The sequence below is a fragment of the Aedes aegypti genome, chromosome 1 (genome assembly GCF_002204515.2).
Source record: "Aedes aegypti strain LVP_AGWG chromosome 1, AaegL5.0 Primary Assembly, whole genome shotgun sequence".
NCBI lineage: Eukaryota > Metazoa > Arthropoda > Insecta > Diptera > Culicidae > Aedes > Aedes aegypti.
The window spans coordinates 43,912,481-43,931,569 of record NC_035107.1 but is presented as its reverse complement, the minus strand read 5'-3'; the positions used below and the strand labels follow the sequence as shown (position 1 = coordinate 43,931,569).

Here is a 19,089-nt window from a genome sequence, read left to right as displayed (position 1 = left end):
ACATTAAGGTAGCTTCTCAAGCGAATACAAGACGTTATCTGCAAACGGTCCAATTCTTGACGTTTCAAAACAAACCGGCCAATATGCCCCTCTTGTAGAAAACGTTCCGTAGCGTTGCAGAAATTCTTCCAAGGAGAATTCCATCACTTGCTAAGCTTAAAACGGTCTATTAGCAGTCGTCTTCCGGTAAAAGTTTTTGTTATAAGTACAATAGTAAAGGATGGGCTTCATTTACAACGAGGCTTGCCCATCGGACCTCAGATTTCTCCATTTTGTCGTGTCGTCTCGTGTGCTTGATTTGACATTGACATTTCGTCATATCTACAAACACTCAGCGCAGGGGTGAGATTGAAAGTTGTGGAAAAATCTCCACTTTGTTTACCCACAGGGTTGAAACAACTGTGCCGCACTACTCAAAATGTGTTAAATTCTCGATTTTCAAAAATTTACAATAAAATCAGGAGTGCATATAAATTAGATCTGAAAGCATCAATAATCATTAAAAATAATCGTCTTTCGAAAAAATATATAAAAATAGGGGGTAAGGTCTGACGGAAATGGTCTATTAAACAAAGAGAGCCTCTCAATGTTAGATAGGTCCTTTAGTAATGTTACGCGAGAAATGTATGCATTACATCGAGCAAACTCTCAGCAAGTTCAATTCTCGCTACTTTATTTGACTATCACTGTACTTTAACAGCTTTCGAATTTATCTCGAGACAGTGGCAAACCCTCTTATCAGACTCCCATAGCAGCTGATGTGTTCATTTCACCACTACATCCCTCTTCTGTACTAAAATGCTAATCCTGTCGGTAAACATTACCTTTGTCCCGTCCCGTCTCCGCTGCACGTAGCACCTTCGCTGTGCAGATGAATACCTCGCTGCCGCTGCGGCAGTATCAGTTTTGTTTTGACTCGGACCGGTTCAGCTGTTGCCGGCTTGCATTTTGGTGCAAAAATGCGATTACTTAATCGACTTATGTTACTCATCCCAGTAACCATCGCTCTGTTTGCGATCGTAGATGGCCATGCTTCATCGGACCCATCGAACAAGGCCCGCTATGATCGGTTCCGCATCTACCGGGTACTGCTGGAAACCGAAGAGCAGGTTCAGCTGATGCAGCAACTGGAGAACCGGAGCGATAGTTACACCTTCATGGGCCATGCCCGGCATACCAATCAGAATCTTACCATCATGGTGGCTCCGCAGAAGATTGCCGAGATGAGCGATTTGATGGAACGGTTCCACATTCGGGGCTCGGTGCTGGTGAGTAGTGAAGAGAAGATTTAGCTGGTAATGATAAGATTCTTCATGCATCAATGTCAAATGAATATCAAATTGTTCGAAGCGATTCTCATACAATTCATGGAAGTGGTAGATTGTATCGTGGATTTCAAAAGAATCCGTGTTTACGGCAGCCATAATGTCCTGCTGCCGATGTCGAAATCCTATTTCAAGCTTGAAAATCTTTGATCTTTGATAGAGATCGATATCAATACATTTTGAATCCTTGACAATTACTATCATTGCACCAAGAAATATATAGAAATTGTAATCCTGGTTGATCGGGGTCGTATTACGCCATTTTCAAAATAGCAGTTGAACAGTTTCTCGTAAATCAATATAGTGCATGTAGTTGTTAATAGTTTTAAAGTGTCCTACATTCGTTAACCCGAAACAAATGTATATTATCAAGTACTGTGCAGCATGCATTTACTTTGATCGTTTGACTGTGTGTATTCCGCCGAAGATGAAGCCGTCTGCTGTATTCCGCGTTCCGCGTTCCGCGCGCAGTCAACGCACCTGGTAATCTTGACCAACAGACATTCAAATATCACCTAAGTAGGCTTGGACCAACATCGCACCATAGAAACAGCCCTTCTCTGTTTTCGGATTCGACAGTGTTACTGCTTGGAAATAATCATTGGTCCTAGACAGGGATTGAATCCTGAGAAAATTGAAAAGGAAGGAAAAGGACTCCTAGTTGATTTCTTTTCCAAAAATGCAGAAATACACAAGTACAAAAGATTTACTAAATAATGAAAAAAAAATCCAATAATTTACTGTAGGCAAGGCAACTCTTCAAATTAAATTGGTCATGGCTGTTGAAGTTTTAGATCTCGGATGAACTTGTATCTCACTTATAAACATTTTTTTGGGGTCAGCTAAATTTAAGAAATATTTAAAATATAGGCTGGTAAAACATGTTTAGAGTTTTTGGAATAAGTTGCTCACTTCAAGGAAAGCATTAGGTTGCTCAAAATTGACCGGAAATTTTGAGAACATGTTGAAAAAAAACCGAAGAAAAGTGGGTATTTTTATTCGTAGCAAATTTTGTTTTTAAAAAAATGTAATCACTATGGTTAATAAGAGTTAACTTGGCAGAACTGTATTTGATGTTTTTTTTAGGAAAAAATAAGTGAGGATTTCAGTAGAAAGCGAGGTATTCCGAAGTATTGCCGGGTTTAACTCAATAAATCTGGAGATGTTTATAAAGTAAATGTTTGTGTAATATAAATTTAAGATACAGTTACCTATTAATCACTCTGTTCCGCATACTGAACGGAAATAAACCATAATAGTGGGTGTCCCATAATAGAGTGTTCAAATTTGATTTCTGAAAAGAGTTGGGTATCATTGAAAGAAACTGGAGTTTCTAAACAAAGGGTACGAAAGGGTACTTTCACAGATTTTCTAGGAATTTTTTCAAAGATTTTTCCATAGATTCTCCAGAGATTCGTCCAAGTACACCCCCAGAAATGATTCCGTTTCTTGTCAAGGAATTGCTCGAAGATTTTTGTCTTACATTTTTTATTTAAAAGTTCTCAAGGGATTTCTAAAACAGTTTAAGAAATTTATGTAGGAACTTATCCATGAATTTACCCTAAGAATCCTTCTGAAATTTCCCTATGATTTATCGAGATATTCCTTTAGGAAACTTCACACAAATTACTGAAAAAATATTCTGTGTTTATACCATGTTGATTATTCTTGCGATTTATTTAAATAGTTCAAGTTCATCAATAGATTCATTTAAACATATTTTGTAACAGATCCTGACATTTCTCCGCACATAACCTCATAACCTATTTTGTTTTCAAGAATACGTTATTAAATTATTCTTGGGAGTTTCCTAAAGGACTCTCTCAAAGATTTCTCCAAAAGTCACACTTGAAATTCTTCTGAGGATTTCTACAAAATTTAAGAGCTTATTTTGAGATTTTTTTTCCAGTTTCTCGGATTTCTGCCGCAGTACGTCTAAGAATTTAAATTTTTGAAAATCCTTTTCGCCAGAAATTCTTTCGGAGTTCCTTTCAGGGTTTTTAAAAATAATACCTCGAACAATTCCTCCTGAGGTCTGTAAATACTCTCTAAACATAATTCTCAGCTAATTGTGTAGTGTTTTTTACCAAAATTCTTTCAGGAAATACTCTTGGCATATCCCAAGCATTCATCCGGGAAAGCTTGTTCAATCTATACGAGAAGTATTCATGTTGTTTTCAGTAATTCTTTAACTACAGATAATGTCTTAGAAGGATGACTTAGTTTTACTAGAATAATCGCTGAAATAATCAATTCAATTCGTAATTTGCAGCCCAGATTCCGCTGTCACGAAACGTCAAATGCAGCCCACCGTTTTTATGGCTGCAAACGTGAAAAGTATTGTACTCAAAATAATCTGTTATTAAAAACCTCAGTCGACGGAGCAGATATTTTCCAAAGTTGCTGATAAATCTAAACGCAAGATTAGTTATTTCTAATATCTGCTACGTTTGATTGCATGAAATTTCACTCATTTTTTGCTGAGTGGTTCATGCGAAGGTTTGAACGGTTTGCGCATGTTTGGTATAAACACAAAGTTGAAAAAGAAATAAACTCAACAATCACCGAAAAAGAAGACCGTCTTCGCGAGTCTCGTCTCAGGTAAATATCATAGAACAGTTCGTAGAGTAACTGTTGCAGGAATGTAATTGGGAAAAAATTGTCAATTCTCAAGAGAATTTTCAATATAAATTCTTGTAAAATTAACTATGGGAATATTTAGCATTCTTAAAGAATATGTAGAAGAATTAAAGAAAAGTCCCAAGTGACTTTTGGAGGAATCCTTTAATTGTATATTTTTTTTACAAAATCTTGGCAGGTATGATGAATACATTTCTGAAGGAGAATATGTATGGAATTCCTGAAAGATTTCTACAAAATTCAATAAACCTTAAATAATTATTTGCAGGAGTTATTTGTGAAACCAAAAAAGTGATACAATTTGTGTGTTAAAAAATGTCTATAGGATATATGAACCGTATTTCATGGAGGAATTTTTGAGATATTCATAAATAAATCTCTTAATCATAATATTCAGAAATATTCGATAAAATTTTAAAAGACTACTAATTCATTATGACACTTTATTCTAAAATATGGGTTGAAATTTCAACCATAACATATCTTACCTTAACGTTTACTTAATCGATTCTGACGTTAACTTCTTCGATAAAAACCTGCTTAGGGTTTTACTATCAGACATTTCCAAAAGTGAACGGAAACATTATTCATCTTAACTTTGATTTTCAAAAAATTCAAAAATTAAAACTCAGAAACTATTTGTCTGATCGGTTTGGTGTCTTGCGCAAAGTTTTAGGTTATTGTTGGAACCTGAGACGAGACTCGCGAAGACGGTCTTCTTTTTCTGTGATTGCTGAGTTTTTTCTTATTCCACTTTGTGTTTATACCAATTATGCACATGCTGTTCAAATCCTCACATGAACCTCTCAGCAAAAAATGATTGAGTTTGCATCACATCGAATCATAAATATCCGTTTGAGTGAAATTTCATGCCAGCAAACGTAGCAGACATTAGAAATAATTAATCTTCTGCTTAGATTTATCAGCAACTTTGGAAAAAACTGCTCCACTGGCTGAGGTTTTTAATAACAGTTTACTTTGAACACAATACTTTTTACTTTTTCAGCCATAAAAACGGTGGGCTGCATTTGACGTTTCGTGAGAGGGGAATCTGGGCTGCATATGACGTTGATATTTTTCCTCTTCGCGAGTCTCTCTCAGGTTGGAACTATCTGGAAAAAATATACACTGTTAAAAAAATGTTGTATTTTTTTTATTTCGAAAATAAAGCTTAAAAATCCATTTTCTCAAAAATTGTTTTTTTGATTTTTTTATTTTTTATATTTTAAAGTAGACAAAAAATGGAGTCTTTTGCACACTGGGTCAAGATGAAGAAATCATGGACAACAACGTTATGATTTTTTAAAAAAGGTTGATTTTTTAATATGGTCTAAATAAACTTTTTGAATGCTTTTCGACCCGATTTTATGAAAGTACGCTAAAAACGCAACAAAAAAGGTATATGAGAAAATTTTGCTAATTGCTACCGTTTCCGAGATACAGTGATTTTAAAATTAAATTTACTGAAAATTCACAACTGTTTGGTTGCCCTCGGACCAATAGTAGAATGCACGCCGCTTTTGTTCAGTAATTGTTTTGCTTCCGTTGACGTGTATAAAGTTGTATCAAATGTGTTCTTAATTGGCTCGGCTGTCCATGATTTAGGCAATACAGTTAAGAGTTGAAATTGCTCTGCCCTTGCCGACCCTTCACTTGTAAACTTTTCTTTGAGCTGCTCAATTATTTCATAGAATTCACCGGTTCTATTTTCAACCAATTTAGCTTCCTTATTTAGCGCAAAGATGTTTTGTCTAATGCTGTTGACTATCTCGCGATATTTTTTCGTGACATATTTAGTAGAACTAGTTTTTGTCTTATCGATCGGCGCTACGAGTATACTTGATATTGACTCATTGAAAATATCGATATTCACTTTTTGGATGTATTCAGGGACTTTGGAATCTGTTGTCTCAATCGATGTTGCTGACGTTGCTTCTAATGTCTCCTTACTAGAAACATTCAAGTTAGAGTTCGTTGATTGTATTGAAGTTGCTGACGTTGCTTCCAATGATATTCATATTGGAATCCGTTGACTGTATTGAAGTTGCTGATGCTTCTATTGTTTCCTCTTCCATGCAAACATCTTCCTCTTCACTACTTGATAAGTCATCACTGCTTGGTAATGCTGTTCTTTTGGCCAATGGATCATTAAAATAACCAAAACGGCCACTATGGAAAGCATAGATAGCCTTGTGTGTTTGACAGAACAGCAATGCTGTCACAATGTTAAATCCCATATACAGTAGCGCCTTTGTTTTGATGCGATGAGCACTTGCAAAAACTACCTTCAATGATAATGACACGAATCGTAAATTTTAAATTGTTTATTAAGCTGATTTTCATCTGCAAATCCAAGTTTGACAATATTACTTTCCGTGAGATTTCGGTAACTTTTTGAACACTTTTTTGAAAACACATTTACACAACCTTTGTTGATGGTGTTCATTTTATACTTCATTGTTCTAAGCTATCTTTTACTTTTCACTTGATTATCACTTGCTTGTGTCTTTGCTGCATCAGCTCTTTTTTATACCAACATGGGTACTTGAATCAACTGTTAGGTACGTTTCTGTCCGACCACAAAAATATACCAACGTGCTGTACTTTAAGAAAACATCAGGTATATTTGTGTGAGACAACTGGGCACGTTACTCTTCTACTCATAAAGCTTTTGTTTTCGAATGAAAATATTTCATTATCTTAAATCGATATAAATGCATTTCACGTATTGATTGCTTTATATTCGATGTTTTGTTATTTTTTAACTTTTAACATTTTGTTCCATATTTTCTCGATAATTACATATCAAAATATAACAATGTTAAATGTTGAATTTGTGTTTCGTTAAAAAAACAAAAAATCATTTTCACAGGGCACATTTTTTATTTCGCCTCATACCATGAACAATTACCAAATCAATATTTTGACAAACATTTTAGTCAAAAATTATCTGCTCTTTCACTGCCCATAACTGCATAACAGTCACATTCGACATTTTTGACAAATTGGAGTTAATACCGTGGAGAGTCATCAAATGATAAATACTTTCGATCAACTTACTGAAATCTGTGAGATTGTTCTAGAAAATTCGAAAAAAATACCAAGTTGTTTTGTCACATTGGTAATTATAACCGCATAACAGTCTCATTGAGATTTTAAATGAGTCTTGTAATGCATTAGCAATAAAATTTCTATCAGAATTATTTTCTGACTATTGACCTACTACATGATATGAGTTGTACACAATTTCAGTCTCAAAAAGGCACTTTTGAGTTCCTGGTAATTTTTAGAAATTTTAGTTTTCTCCCATACTGCCATAAAATTCACACTTGGTATTCCATTTACTCAATGCCTACTTTTGTCGAATGTTACAAATATGCAGTTATGGGCAGTTCAGGCAATGTACAAATTTCTAGGCTTATGAGCCTCGAAAAACATTCGAAAATGACCGAACAATGAAAATTATATCATAATTTTGTATTGAAATCGCTGTATCTTTAAAACGGTAAAAGTTAGCCTGATTTTCTCGTGTACCTTTTCTGTTGTAAATTTTGCGTACTTTTATAAAATCGTGTTGAAAAACATTTAAAAAGTTCATTATGACCATTTTCAAAAATTCACCTTTTTTAAAAAAAATCATATATTTTTTTGTCCATGATTTCTCCATCTTGACCCACAGTGCAAAAGACTTCATTTTTTGTCTTCTTTAACATATAAAAAAATATAAAAAATCAGAAATACGATTTTTGTGAAAATTGATTTTTAAGCTTTATTTTTGAAATTTAAAAAAATACACATTTTTTTACAGTGTATATTTTTTTTTCAGATAGTCCTAACAATAACCTAAAACTTTGCGGAAGACATCAAACTGATCGGACAAACCGTTTCTAAGTTATATTTTTTTGAAAATATTAAGGATTTTTTTCTTAGGCCCTTCTCAAAAGTAAGGCTAGAGTCAAAATGGCGAACCGATGATGCAAAAAGGCATTTTTGGGCATAAAGAAAGCATGTGCAAAATTTCATCCAAATCAAAAAATATAAAAATGAAATTTGGGAAAAAGTCGTCGTTTTCTGTGGAACCGCTCTATGGTATAAGGTAATTTGGCATAAAACGAGTTGGTTTAAAACTATTTAGCATAATTATATGAAACACTGAGTTGCCATTTGGCATAATGACCATCAGGCATCCTACAATAGTTATCCTATTTGTTTTTAAATAGGATGTTCTTCATGTTATGTCAAATGGCCCCTGATCATTTAATTAATTATTGCAAATGTCTTCTTGCCGGTGCCGGGTCATTTGGCCGAATGCCGTTTGGCCAAAATTGGAAACAATAGTGAACTACAAATAGCATGCATTTGTGATGAATTTCAAAGAATAGTTTATACCTCGGACAGGACGTGACAGCTCAACTAAGACTGCCCCGTTGTTTTCAGTCGATAACCTTGACTATACTAATTCCAGTGTTTCCAGTATCCTTTTAAAGCAAATCATGTGAACCAATTTAAATATCAAGACTCATAATCTGATTGTTTCTTGCACGTATCATTCATTTAGTACAATAGAGGATGCTATATTCAAAAAAAAAAAAAAAAAAAATCAGGGTAAAATTCGAAACCGGTGTTATTTTTAAAGAGAATTGACATGATTTCCATTATATTGGTTAGAATTGGGTATCCCTAGAAACACACATGTTATAACCAAAACTAGTCATATATAAGTTGATAATACACAATTATAACATGTGTGTAACTTGGGATTTTTTATTCATTTTTGCATTGTAGGAATACATGCTTTGAACTTAATATAAATAGATTTGAAACAAAAAGTTATCATGAAAATTGTTCAAACTTTTTGTAGAAATTAAATTTTATAAACTAGCAACACGGCCGGGCTAGCAAAAAGGTGCCCTGTTGCAATCCAACTCAAAAGTAGGCCTTTGCCAAAGCGACCAATGAGAAGTGGTCTTTTTTGACAGGCAATTGGTTTCGTTTTTGTACTTTGACCTGTCACGTCTTGTCTTAGGTTTATACTTAAAGAAGGATAAATCATCATTGATATACAGCTCTTCAATGTTAGTTAGTAGAAAGTAGAACAATCTAAATGTAAGCATCTATTCACTTCTCTGCTAGCAGTAATAGCTGCCAGCATAGGTTTTCGCAATACGTTTGTAGTTTCTGACAGCTTCTAAACGGTTTACGACTTATTCGTATATCTGTAACTTCAATCCTTCTGATAGTACTTAGTAAATTAATTAATTTATAGCAAACACAAGTTTGGCTTCTTCTTTCCACAACAGAGAAACAGTTAGCTTTTTTTAACGTAAGTATTCATCGAGTCGTTCGGTTTTAAGGCTAAGTAGCCCGTCATTCGTTTTGGCAACAATGATGACTTTTCAGCATGCATTTCAAAGTGATAAAACTCAGTCTTGATAGTTTATATTGACTTGAAAAAGAATCACTGTACGCGCTAACATGCATAAAGTATGCTGATACTTTTTCAGCTATGTCAGTGCAAAACCAACTGATTTTCTTTGATTCGAAATCGTGAGATGAATAAGCAACAATCATTAACGACGCGTACGAATTTCAATGACAGCCTACTTCGCCCCCCCCTTTGTCACGTTTTTTGTATGAGTCCTCCGAAATTTTTGTATGGCTTGTCACGCTTGGCTTGATCCCCTCTCCCCCCCTCGGAGCGTGACGTAATTTGTGCATGATCCCTAAGACTCTATGCACGTATAATAAGCCTTAGCGTTAGCGTTAGCGTAGTTACGGTATACTTCGTAGATTGGATACTAGCAACATTAATGTTCCTTTTTAATAATCTCATCCTGACTACTTTCAAGAAGAAGGCAGGGAAGTATACCTTGTTCAAATCATAAACAAGAATACTAAAAGCATGACTATCGCTATTCCCGGACACGCCCATCTTTACCGTAACTTGGAATAGGGGAAGGAAATGTTGATGTAGCACTTACTTAATGAGAGGCCACCGACTCATCGAAACCCTCATAAGTGCTACGGAGTTGGAGGTTGGGGAAGGTATATTGTCAGGATTCGCCTAGAAAGCTGACGATAGACCATAAATATTTGTTGTTTAAGCGTTTTCAAATTAATCTTTTGAATGCCGGCAATCAAAAGAGAAAACAATAGCTTATTTATAGTATAAATAGTATTTCGCGAAATGCTTGTCGATTGTGCTCCAAAACAGAAAAAAAATCTCCAGCGACAAAAACACGCGCGAAATCGTGAGCAAAATCTATCGGACGACGCAAAACCGAACTGTCCTGCTTGGGCTGTACGAAGCACTCTCTATGCACGTATAATAAGCCTTAGTTCCATTAAACATAAAAAATATTGAAGAACAGCCTATGATCAAAAGAAGAAAAAATCTGTTATAAAAAATTAAGCTAGTGTTGTTGATATAGTGCTTTTAGCAAGATGTTGCTTTTGGTGACCGTTTTGTCAACCTGCTGTCTGAAAAGAAACTTGCTGTCTAACGTTAAGTCAACGTAGTCGGCTACATCAGACCATTCCACCGTTGATCCACCGACGGTGAATTTACAATCCTCTGCCGGAACAAGTCTGGGGGATTCGGAATAGGGGAAGAGGATGACCTGATGCGTTGATACAGATCTTCCAGCTGTTCAAATAATCTGACAAGACATTCAGGCCTCTCTGGAGTCGAGATGTTAACGCTCTAGTGAATTTGCCGCTGTAGACGACTGAGGTGTCGTCAGCGAACAGCGATAGAGAACCGCCTTCAGGGAGCTGAGGCATGTCCGAGGTGAACAGCTTGTATAGTAGGGGACCTAAACTATTACCCTGTGGAACACCTGCGGGGATGTTGAGTGGGTCTGAGTTGACTCCATTGAGGGAAACCTTGAACGTCCTGTCAAACAGATAATGTTTGATGATTTTCACCAAATAGGTGGGAAGATTGTATCGGTGCATCTTGTACACCAGGCCGTCATGCCAGATGTTGTCGAATGCTTTTTCAACGTCGAGCAACGCCATGGCGAAGGATTTGGCGAGGGACTTGTTCCGCCTGAGGATGTTGGTTACTCGAGTCAGTTGGAGCACGGTTGAACGACCGCGTCGAAATCCAAACTGTTCCTCGAGTAAGATGTTGTTTTGCTCATCTGCCGCAGGCAGCCGTCTGTTGATCACTTTTTCAAAAAGCTTTGATAACCCTGAGAGAAGGCTGATGGGTCGATAGTTTTTGGGGGAGGAAGGATCCTTCCCAGGTTTCCTGATGGGGATGACTTTTGCTGACTTCCACGACGAGGGGAAGTAGCTAAGGCAGAGGCACGGGTTGAAAATCAGTGCCAGATGTTGGTAGAACTGGAGACTCAATTGCTTGAGCTCAGAAATCAGGACTACCAAATCGAGCTTTATTTCAAAAGGTGACGTTTGTCTTCGTTTTAAGTGAGCTACAGCCCACCTAACGAGAGCCTAATTGAAACGAAGCCCACCTAAAGATATAACAACGAACGAAATTCGACTGTACTTGAAAACGAATTTTGAAATATGTATGGAGTTTCAAATAAATATTTTGGATTAGGTATATAGTTTTCTGGGGAATGGTACACTCTAAGTAGTGAAATTCAAAATAATGGAATTCTGGGGAACGGCTTTCGGGGGAATAATTTTGTGGAGAATGTTATAGAATCGAAGAGATTTCAAAAAATTTTATGTAAGCTAAGAACAACTTAACATATGATTGCACGCACATTCTAATCTTTGCTGAAATCAAAATATCTCTTATTCTCTTCCACAGTTACACAACATTCAAGATCTAATCGACAAAGAAGACTCCACCGTCATGCCTAGCGGAAACGACCCGGAACACTTCGACTGGCAACACTACTTCCACCTGGACACGATCCACAAATGGCTGGATTTGCAAGTCACAAAACACTCCTCCATCCTACAATCAATCCCCCTCCAAGCAAGCTACGAAGGCAATCTCATCAAAGGGGTCAAGCTCTCCAAGAAATCCGGCAACACTGCCGTCTTCGTGGAGTGCGGCATTCACGCCCGCGAATGGATCTCCCCTGCTGTGTGCACCTACCTTCTAAATCAGTTGCTCACATCTACCACCTCAGATGTTCAAGACCTGGCCGAGAACTTCGATTGGTTCTTCTTCCCGGTGGTGAACCCAGACGGGTACAAGTACACCTTCGAGGCGGATCGCCTCTGGCGCAAGAACCGCAAGCCGTACGGTCTCTGCCGCGGAGTAGATCTGAACCGGAACTTCGAAAGCGACTGGAACGGAATCGGAGCCAGTTCGGACCCGTGTGCTTACGACTTTGCCGGTGGATCCGCAGCGAGCGAGTCGGAGACTCAGGTGCTGCAGAAGTTCCTCAAAGAGAACGCACAGTCCAGCAGAATCAAGACTTACTTCTCGATGCACTCGTTCTCGCAGTTGATCATGTTTCCGTACGGGTACACGGCGGATAAGGTTCAGAACTACGAAGATCTGCAGACGATCGGAGAAAGGGGATCGGAAGCGATTCGAAGAACCCACGGCAAGGAGTACGTTTCGGGAGCGATGATCGAGACCATCTATCCTTCGTCGGGAGATTCGGTGGACTGGGCTTACAGCGAATGTGACGTTCCGGTGGCGTTCACGTTTGAACTGAGAGGTCCTCCGGACAGTACGAAGATGTTCATTCTGCCGGCGGAGGAGATTGAGCCGACTGGGGAGGAAACGCTAGCTGCGTACGTGGCAATGCTGAAGGCGGCCAGGGAGCTGGGATATTACGAGAGTGCCGAAACGCAGAAAGGTGAATTGTAAACGTGACAGGAAGCAGAGAAAGCCGAAAATTTAGGTGATTTCGATTTTCATCATAAGTAGGATATTTTCTAAAGAAAATAAATAAAATAGCGGAGAGATTTGAAAAACTTGAAACATGGAAAATAAATATTATGTTGGCAAGACTGGTATATTTTTATTCGAACAAATGCCTATATTTCGATATTGATCTAAGATGTTTAGCAACGTCGATATTATCTTTAGAAATGCAATATACTTAGAGGTCACCTTCCTTTTTCAGAGTTGTTCCACTCCTGATTCCATCCACGGCATAACAATTAACAAGGCAGGCTCTTCACTGATGTAAATATCAAGTTTGATTGTAAACATGTGACGTCAATCCTATCGTACCTTATACCTTCCAGAACACTAGATCATTTTGTTTCGCAAATTTGTTCGAGGTGGATAGGAATGACGTCGTCAAGTAGCTGTCAGTTTTCGGATTATATCACCTTCTTAATATAGTACAACGTGATTCCATCTATTCGTTGTGTCCTTTTCTTCCAACACCAATGTTTTTGATTACGGTTACGGTTGCTATGCAACGCAAGTTCGACGAACCAACATGTTTGAATGCCCGGATATGTTTCTACAAAACGAATTGCTAGTTGTAGTTCGTGCACATATTACACCGTTCGTGCAAACATTCGTGCTGCTTGCCCAAATGCTCGTGCATTGCACGCACTGTGTAATCAAAGCTTAATTTGTCACAGAGTAACGAAGCTTGGTCAGAAAGCACATAAATGAAGTACTGTAGGGTTCAGGCGTGACATTTTTTGGAGCCCTTTTCGAAGACTTCTGTTAAGTTTAGATGACTTCTATGGGAACCTTCGTCAGCGTATACCAAGCTCAGTTTCCCCCTTGGAGGGAGAGAGCGAGGAAAGGCCTGACCATAAATTCAACCGAGATGAATTACATGGTTGCAGATAGAAGTAGAGGTAGGCCTAGTAGTGTTGGTGCTGAGGTAGTGTTTGATATTGGAACACTTGTGACATGTGACAAAGACATTTCTCGTGAAGTAAGGTGTTTTCTAGCAGCAGCGAAGGTTACTAGCCGCAGGCCATTATCATTGGTAACGGAGTGAAGGCTTTCCGTTCCAATTACGGGTAGGAAGAAATCTTCTTTCCCGATCTGCGCATTTGCGTCGCCGATGACTATCTTGACGTCTTGTTTTGGGCACTCTCCGTAGGCTCTTATAGAACTCATCCCCAGACAACCAAAATGTAAATAACCAAAATAACGAAATCACCTGGAGGATTGTACCCCGTTTGGCATAAGGTCGTTTGGCATAACGACCGTTTGGCATAATGGTCATTTGGCATAATGGTTGTTTGGCATAATGATTGACTTGGAATGAATATCGTCATTTTTGAAGCTTTTACCGAGATCAATACAACCGAGCCCATATCAAAATTTTTTGGTCGGTTCTCAACAAGTGTGGTGTTCCTTCATAGATTTTCCAAGCTACGAACGTCAAAAATTGTTGTGACATTCTAAATAAAACTCATACCGGGTCTGGTGAAAGATCTTTTCGGAATAATAATTTTCTCTACTTCCTAGAACATAGAGTATCTTTGAGCTTGTTGCGATATACATATTTGAAAATAGTAAAATGGCAAGGAAAGTTCACAGTTATTAATAAAGGGAACGACCATAGAATAGTTCGTTGCAGATCAAGCTCTGTCCCAGTTTGGACGTAACACTTGATAAAAATTACTTGATAAAGAAGGGAAAATTTATTTGAAAAATATTAAAAGCTCTTATTCAAAGATCTATTAATGCAGAATAATGCAAAAACAGCCTATATACGAGATCAGATAATTTTTCGTTAACAATTTTCAAGGCTCTAACGCAAAAAAAAATCTTCTCACAGCATAACTCAAACAAACAACACATTTAAAACAATTTATCTATGTTCGAGAGAAAGGAAAATTTATAATTGAAATAATATTTTTTCTAGCATTTCTCGAAAGGAGATATTACGTTTGCAAAAAAAAAATATGTTGAATATTGGCAGGTTCTAAAGTAAATATCATTATAACAGCACGTCTTGCGAGAATTGATGAAACAGCAAAATATAAAAATGGTTAACATTTATGTTTACTAAACAATAAAATTTAAAACAGTATAAATATTAAGAACTGCCTATTTTTAAAAGAAGGCCAAATTTATGGTTAAACCAATAGAAGATTGGACGCCAAAAATTATTGCGGCATAATAAATTGAAAAGACATAAAAATTGCGTTCAGAATCATCGAAGTGATTGTGCTACTTTTCCACGAATGTCGTTTCTCCGAATGTCGGTTCCCCGAATGCCCCAACTAACAATTCAGAGCCACAAACAAGCATGGATGTTTAATTATTGTTCAATAATGGTAATGGCAGCTGAATAAAAAATTTGCTCTATAAAGAGCTGAGAAGGTGCTTTTTTAACACAAACTTAGATCAATGTTCAACGTTATGCATTAGAATGAACAAAAGTTGAATCGCCACTTATTAAACGTTTCCAAAGATTCTCATTCGACTAGTCAAGATTGTTCTACAAATGAGCTGAACAAGACGTGTTTCCCCCAATTAAAAAGCCAATATTCCACTAAACAAATGTATATGTATAAAAGGATATTCAGAAGACGAACTAACGTTTTACTTGCGTCGCACTTCAGCTATTCCCACATGTTTAACATAAGCATGAATAAGAGCTGAATAAGTATCTTATAAAATCCTAATTTAGCTTCAGTATATTATAAGAACAGTTGATCCAATGGAGGCCAAAATGACGATTAACAAACACATTGTTCAGCAATGAATAAGCCTTGTAAAAGCGATCACACTATAGCTGAATTTCATAAAATGGACAAAATATCCGAAATTCGTTTTGAGCTCCGAATGCATTTCAAAGCTCATAAACTATGCTTTCTTAAAACTTTTGAAATAGCTGTTCAGAAAATAAACATGGTCAGTCTCCAGAAATGCAGAATTATTGTGAAAAACAAAAATAAACATTTAAGCTAAGTATTCCGAGTAGGAGCAAAGTACTGACAAACAAAGCGTGATGTTGACTTGATTGACATAAGATATAAAATATCTGAAGACAATATCAAAATGTTGTTCCTGGAACTTCTAAACCTATGAAAAATTTGATGTACGCAGATCTAATGAATAGCTCGCAGCTATTGGTAAAATCTTGCAGAATCTAAATAGGACTAAATTTTTTTTTTGAAAAATGCAAATAAAAATATAATCAAACTATAATTTATAAAATAATTTTAGTTAATTAATCATTTTTGAACAAACTAAAACTTATTATGAGATTAGATTAATCATTTCAGAATGTTTTTATTTTGTGTAAATAAACATTACTTTGACCAACATCGACATAAATTTTCTCACTGTGCGCTAAAAATAGCCGACTGAACTCAGCTTGGATCAGCACTAAACAGCAGCTGAATAATATGCTTGTTCAGTTGTAGATTAGCGTACCATGTGTTGATTAGACGTTGTCGAATAGAAGCTCGAACATGGTCATTATTCAGCTATGAAAAGTTTATATTTTGCACTGGACGGTATAATCATCAATTCTAGGATGGCGCAGATGGCAAGGCATACCGCTGACAATTGGAAGGTCTCGAGTTCGAATCCAGTATACAGGCGATTTTTAAATAAGATTGTTATACTATCGTAATAATAGTGCACACTACATTTATAAAGTGCCTAGAAAAATATTTTTTTTTGTTTTTATTAGTCTTTAATTATTTTTAGACCAGCCGTATAAAAGCTGAACTAAATGCTTGTAAAACGTTTTTAAAGCTGAAAAATAAAGTTGGTATTCAACGACATGCTTTAAAGTTTCTCCAAATTTGTGTGAACAATGCTTTAACAAAGGTTGGCCATGGAAATTATTAAAATGTTATCCAGCTTTTTACGCTCGCCATAAAAACAATATGCTATAAAATATTTGACATATGCTGACTATCAGCACTGAACTGAAACTTGGAAATATATCCTCAGCATGCCTTGACGAACCATCAAAAAAGAAAAGCAATATAATTTTCTTTCTGTCAATCAGATGAAAATTTTGTTTGAATTTGCGGGGAAAGAATCTTATTCGTTATTGTTATATTGAATCCTCAGTGAAATCGTCAACACCGAAGGCCTCCGAGTCGAATGTAACTCAAAAAACGTCTCAGCAAACTACGACTACAAGCCCAACCGACCCGTCGGGTCCGTCAACGTCCGACCTAATGCCGCCACCAGCATGCAATAGGAAAGCTACCGAAGGTAATAATCTTCCGACAACACCGAACGTGGCACAAGGAGAAAGCGAGAGCGATCAGTGGGTTAGAGTGACGCGAAGATCGGCGAAGAAAACCGACGGCAATGAAACTGATTCATCAACTTCCAGCAAAAACTCGATCAAACGTCCAGCTGGGAAAAAGATGCGCTGCGATGGCAGTGATGACTCCAATAACACTGACCCCCACCATTAAAACATCGTCTTCACCAGTTATACCGTAGCGACAATCAACGTGAATACCATCACGAGCCAAACTAAACTAAATGCGCTTCGAACATTTATCCGAACTCTGGACATCGATATTCTTTTCCTTCAAGAGATTGAGAACGAGCAATTCGTTCTACCCGGGTTTAATGTCATCGCAAACGTCGATCACTCGAGGCGAGGGACTGCCATCGCTTTGAAGAATCACATACAGTTCTCAAATGTAGAGAAAAGTCTAGACGGACGATTGGTCTCACTACGGGTTCATGATACTACACTCTGCTGTATCTATCCACCATCTGGCACCGCATACCGCTTGCAAAGAGAACGCTTCTACAACAACACACTGGCCTACTACCTTCGTCATCGCACCGAACACACCATCCTTGCCGGAGATTTTAACTGTGTTCTGCGGCAGTGTGATGCAACGGGATCAAACACGAGCCCATCTCTCCAAAATGCCGTCCAACAGCTACAACTACACGACGTTTGGATCAAACTCCGGTCGAGAGAACAGGGCCACACGTACGTAACGTCAATCTCCTCATCTCGTCTAGACCGAATATATGTCAGTGGCGGACTGTGCGACCAACTGAGAAATATTCATACACACGCAGTCTCATTCTCCGATCATATGGCTGTGACAACGCGTATCTGCCTACCAAACCTAGGACAGCCCCAGGGGCGAGGGTTTTGGTCACTTCGTCCTCATCTCCTCACTAATGAAAATATAACCGACTTTCAAATTCGGTGGCAGTACTGGACTCGCCAGAGGCGAAACTATCGCAGCTGGATGGAATGGTGGTTGGAGTTTGCCAAGCCCAAAATCACCAGCTTCTTTCGGTGGAAATCGAAACAAGCATATGACGAGTTTTACCATACACACCAATCTTTACACGTTCAACTGCGTCGGGCTTATGATGGCTACTTTCAAAACCCGGCAATGCTGGCAACCATAAATCGTCTCAAGGGAGAAATTCTCAGTTTGCAACGTCGGTTTACCCAAGCATTCGTAAGGATAAACGAACGTATCGTTGCAGGAGAGCCTCTCTCAATGTTTCATCTCGGCGAATCCAAAAGGAAACGCACTGCTATAACTCGGCTCGACACGCAACAAGGAGGCATCATTGATGAATCGCAAGCCATTCACGACCACGTTCATCGGTATTTTTCGGAGCTGTATTCTGCGCCAGCAGGAGAAACTCAGCAGGCAGGAGAATTCCAGTGCAACCAAATTGTTCCCGAAAACGATGATCCAAACGAGGCATGCATGGACGCCATCACTACGGCGGATATATGGTCCGCAATAAAATCTAGTGCTTCCAAAAAATCACCCGGACCAGATGGATTTCCGAAAGAATTTTATCTTCGAACTTTTGACGTTGTGCATCGTGAATTAAATCTGCTGTTGAATGAGGCTTTGGCGGCAAATTTCCCGTCCAAATTCGTCGATGGTATGCTTGGTATGGTATCGTTGTGCTTGTGAAGAAAAAAGGAACTGGCAATACTGTGGGATCGTACAGACCTATCTCGTTTCTCAATTTTGATTATAAGCTTTTCTCCCGTATACTCAAAGCACGTCTGGACAAGGTAATGAGAACCCACAACATTCTCAGCTCCTCCCAAAAGTGTTCGAACGGAGACATAAATATATTTCAAGCTACGCTCGCATTAAAAGATCGCATTGCTCATCTCACGTTGTAGCCAGCCCGGGCGATCCGTCTTAAAGCACGTAGCTTAAGCGCCACTCCACAAGGGAGACCACATGCCCAATATTAATTTGCCCGGTTGAGACTCTCCTGAGG

General features: G+C 37.8%; 1 protein-coding gene across 1 annotated transcript; it reads left to right on the top strand.

Moving 5' to 3' along the window:
* Window positions 1-890: 890 nt before the first annotated feature.
* LOC5577559 (zinc carboxypeptidase) lies at window positions 891-12,911 on the top strand. Its single transcript, XM_021838947.1, has 2 exons — window positions 891-1,268; window positions 11,749-12,911. The coding sequence occupies exons 1-2, from the start codon at window positions 960-962 to the stop codon at window positions 12,766-12,768; spliced, it is 1,329 nt and encodes a 442-aa protein (XP_021694639.1). The 5' UTR covers window positions 891-959; the 3' UTR covers window positions 12,769-12,911.
* The last annotated feature ends 6,178 nt before the right edge of the window (window positions 12,912-19,089 follow it).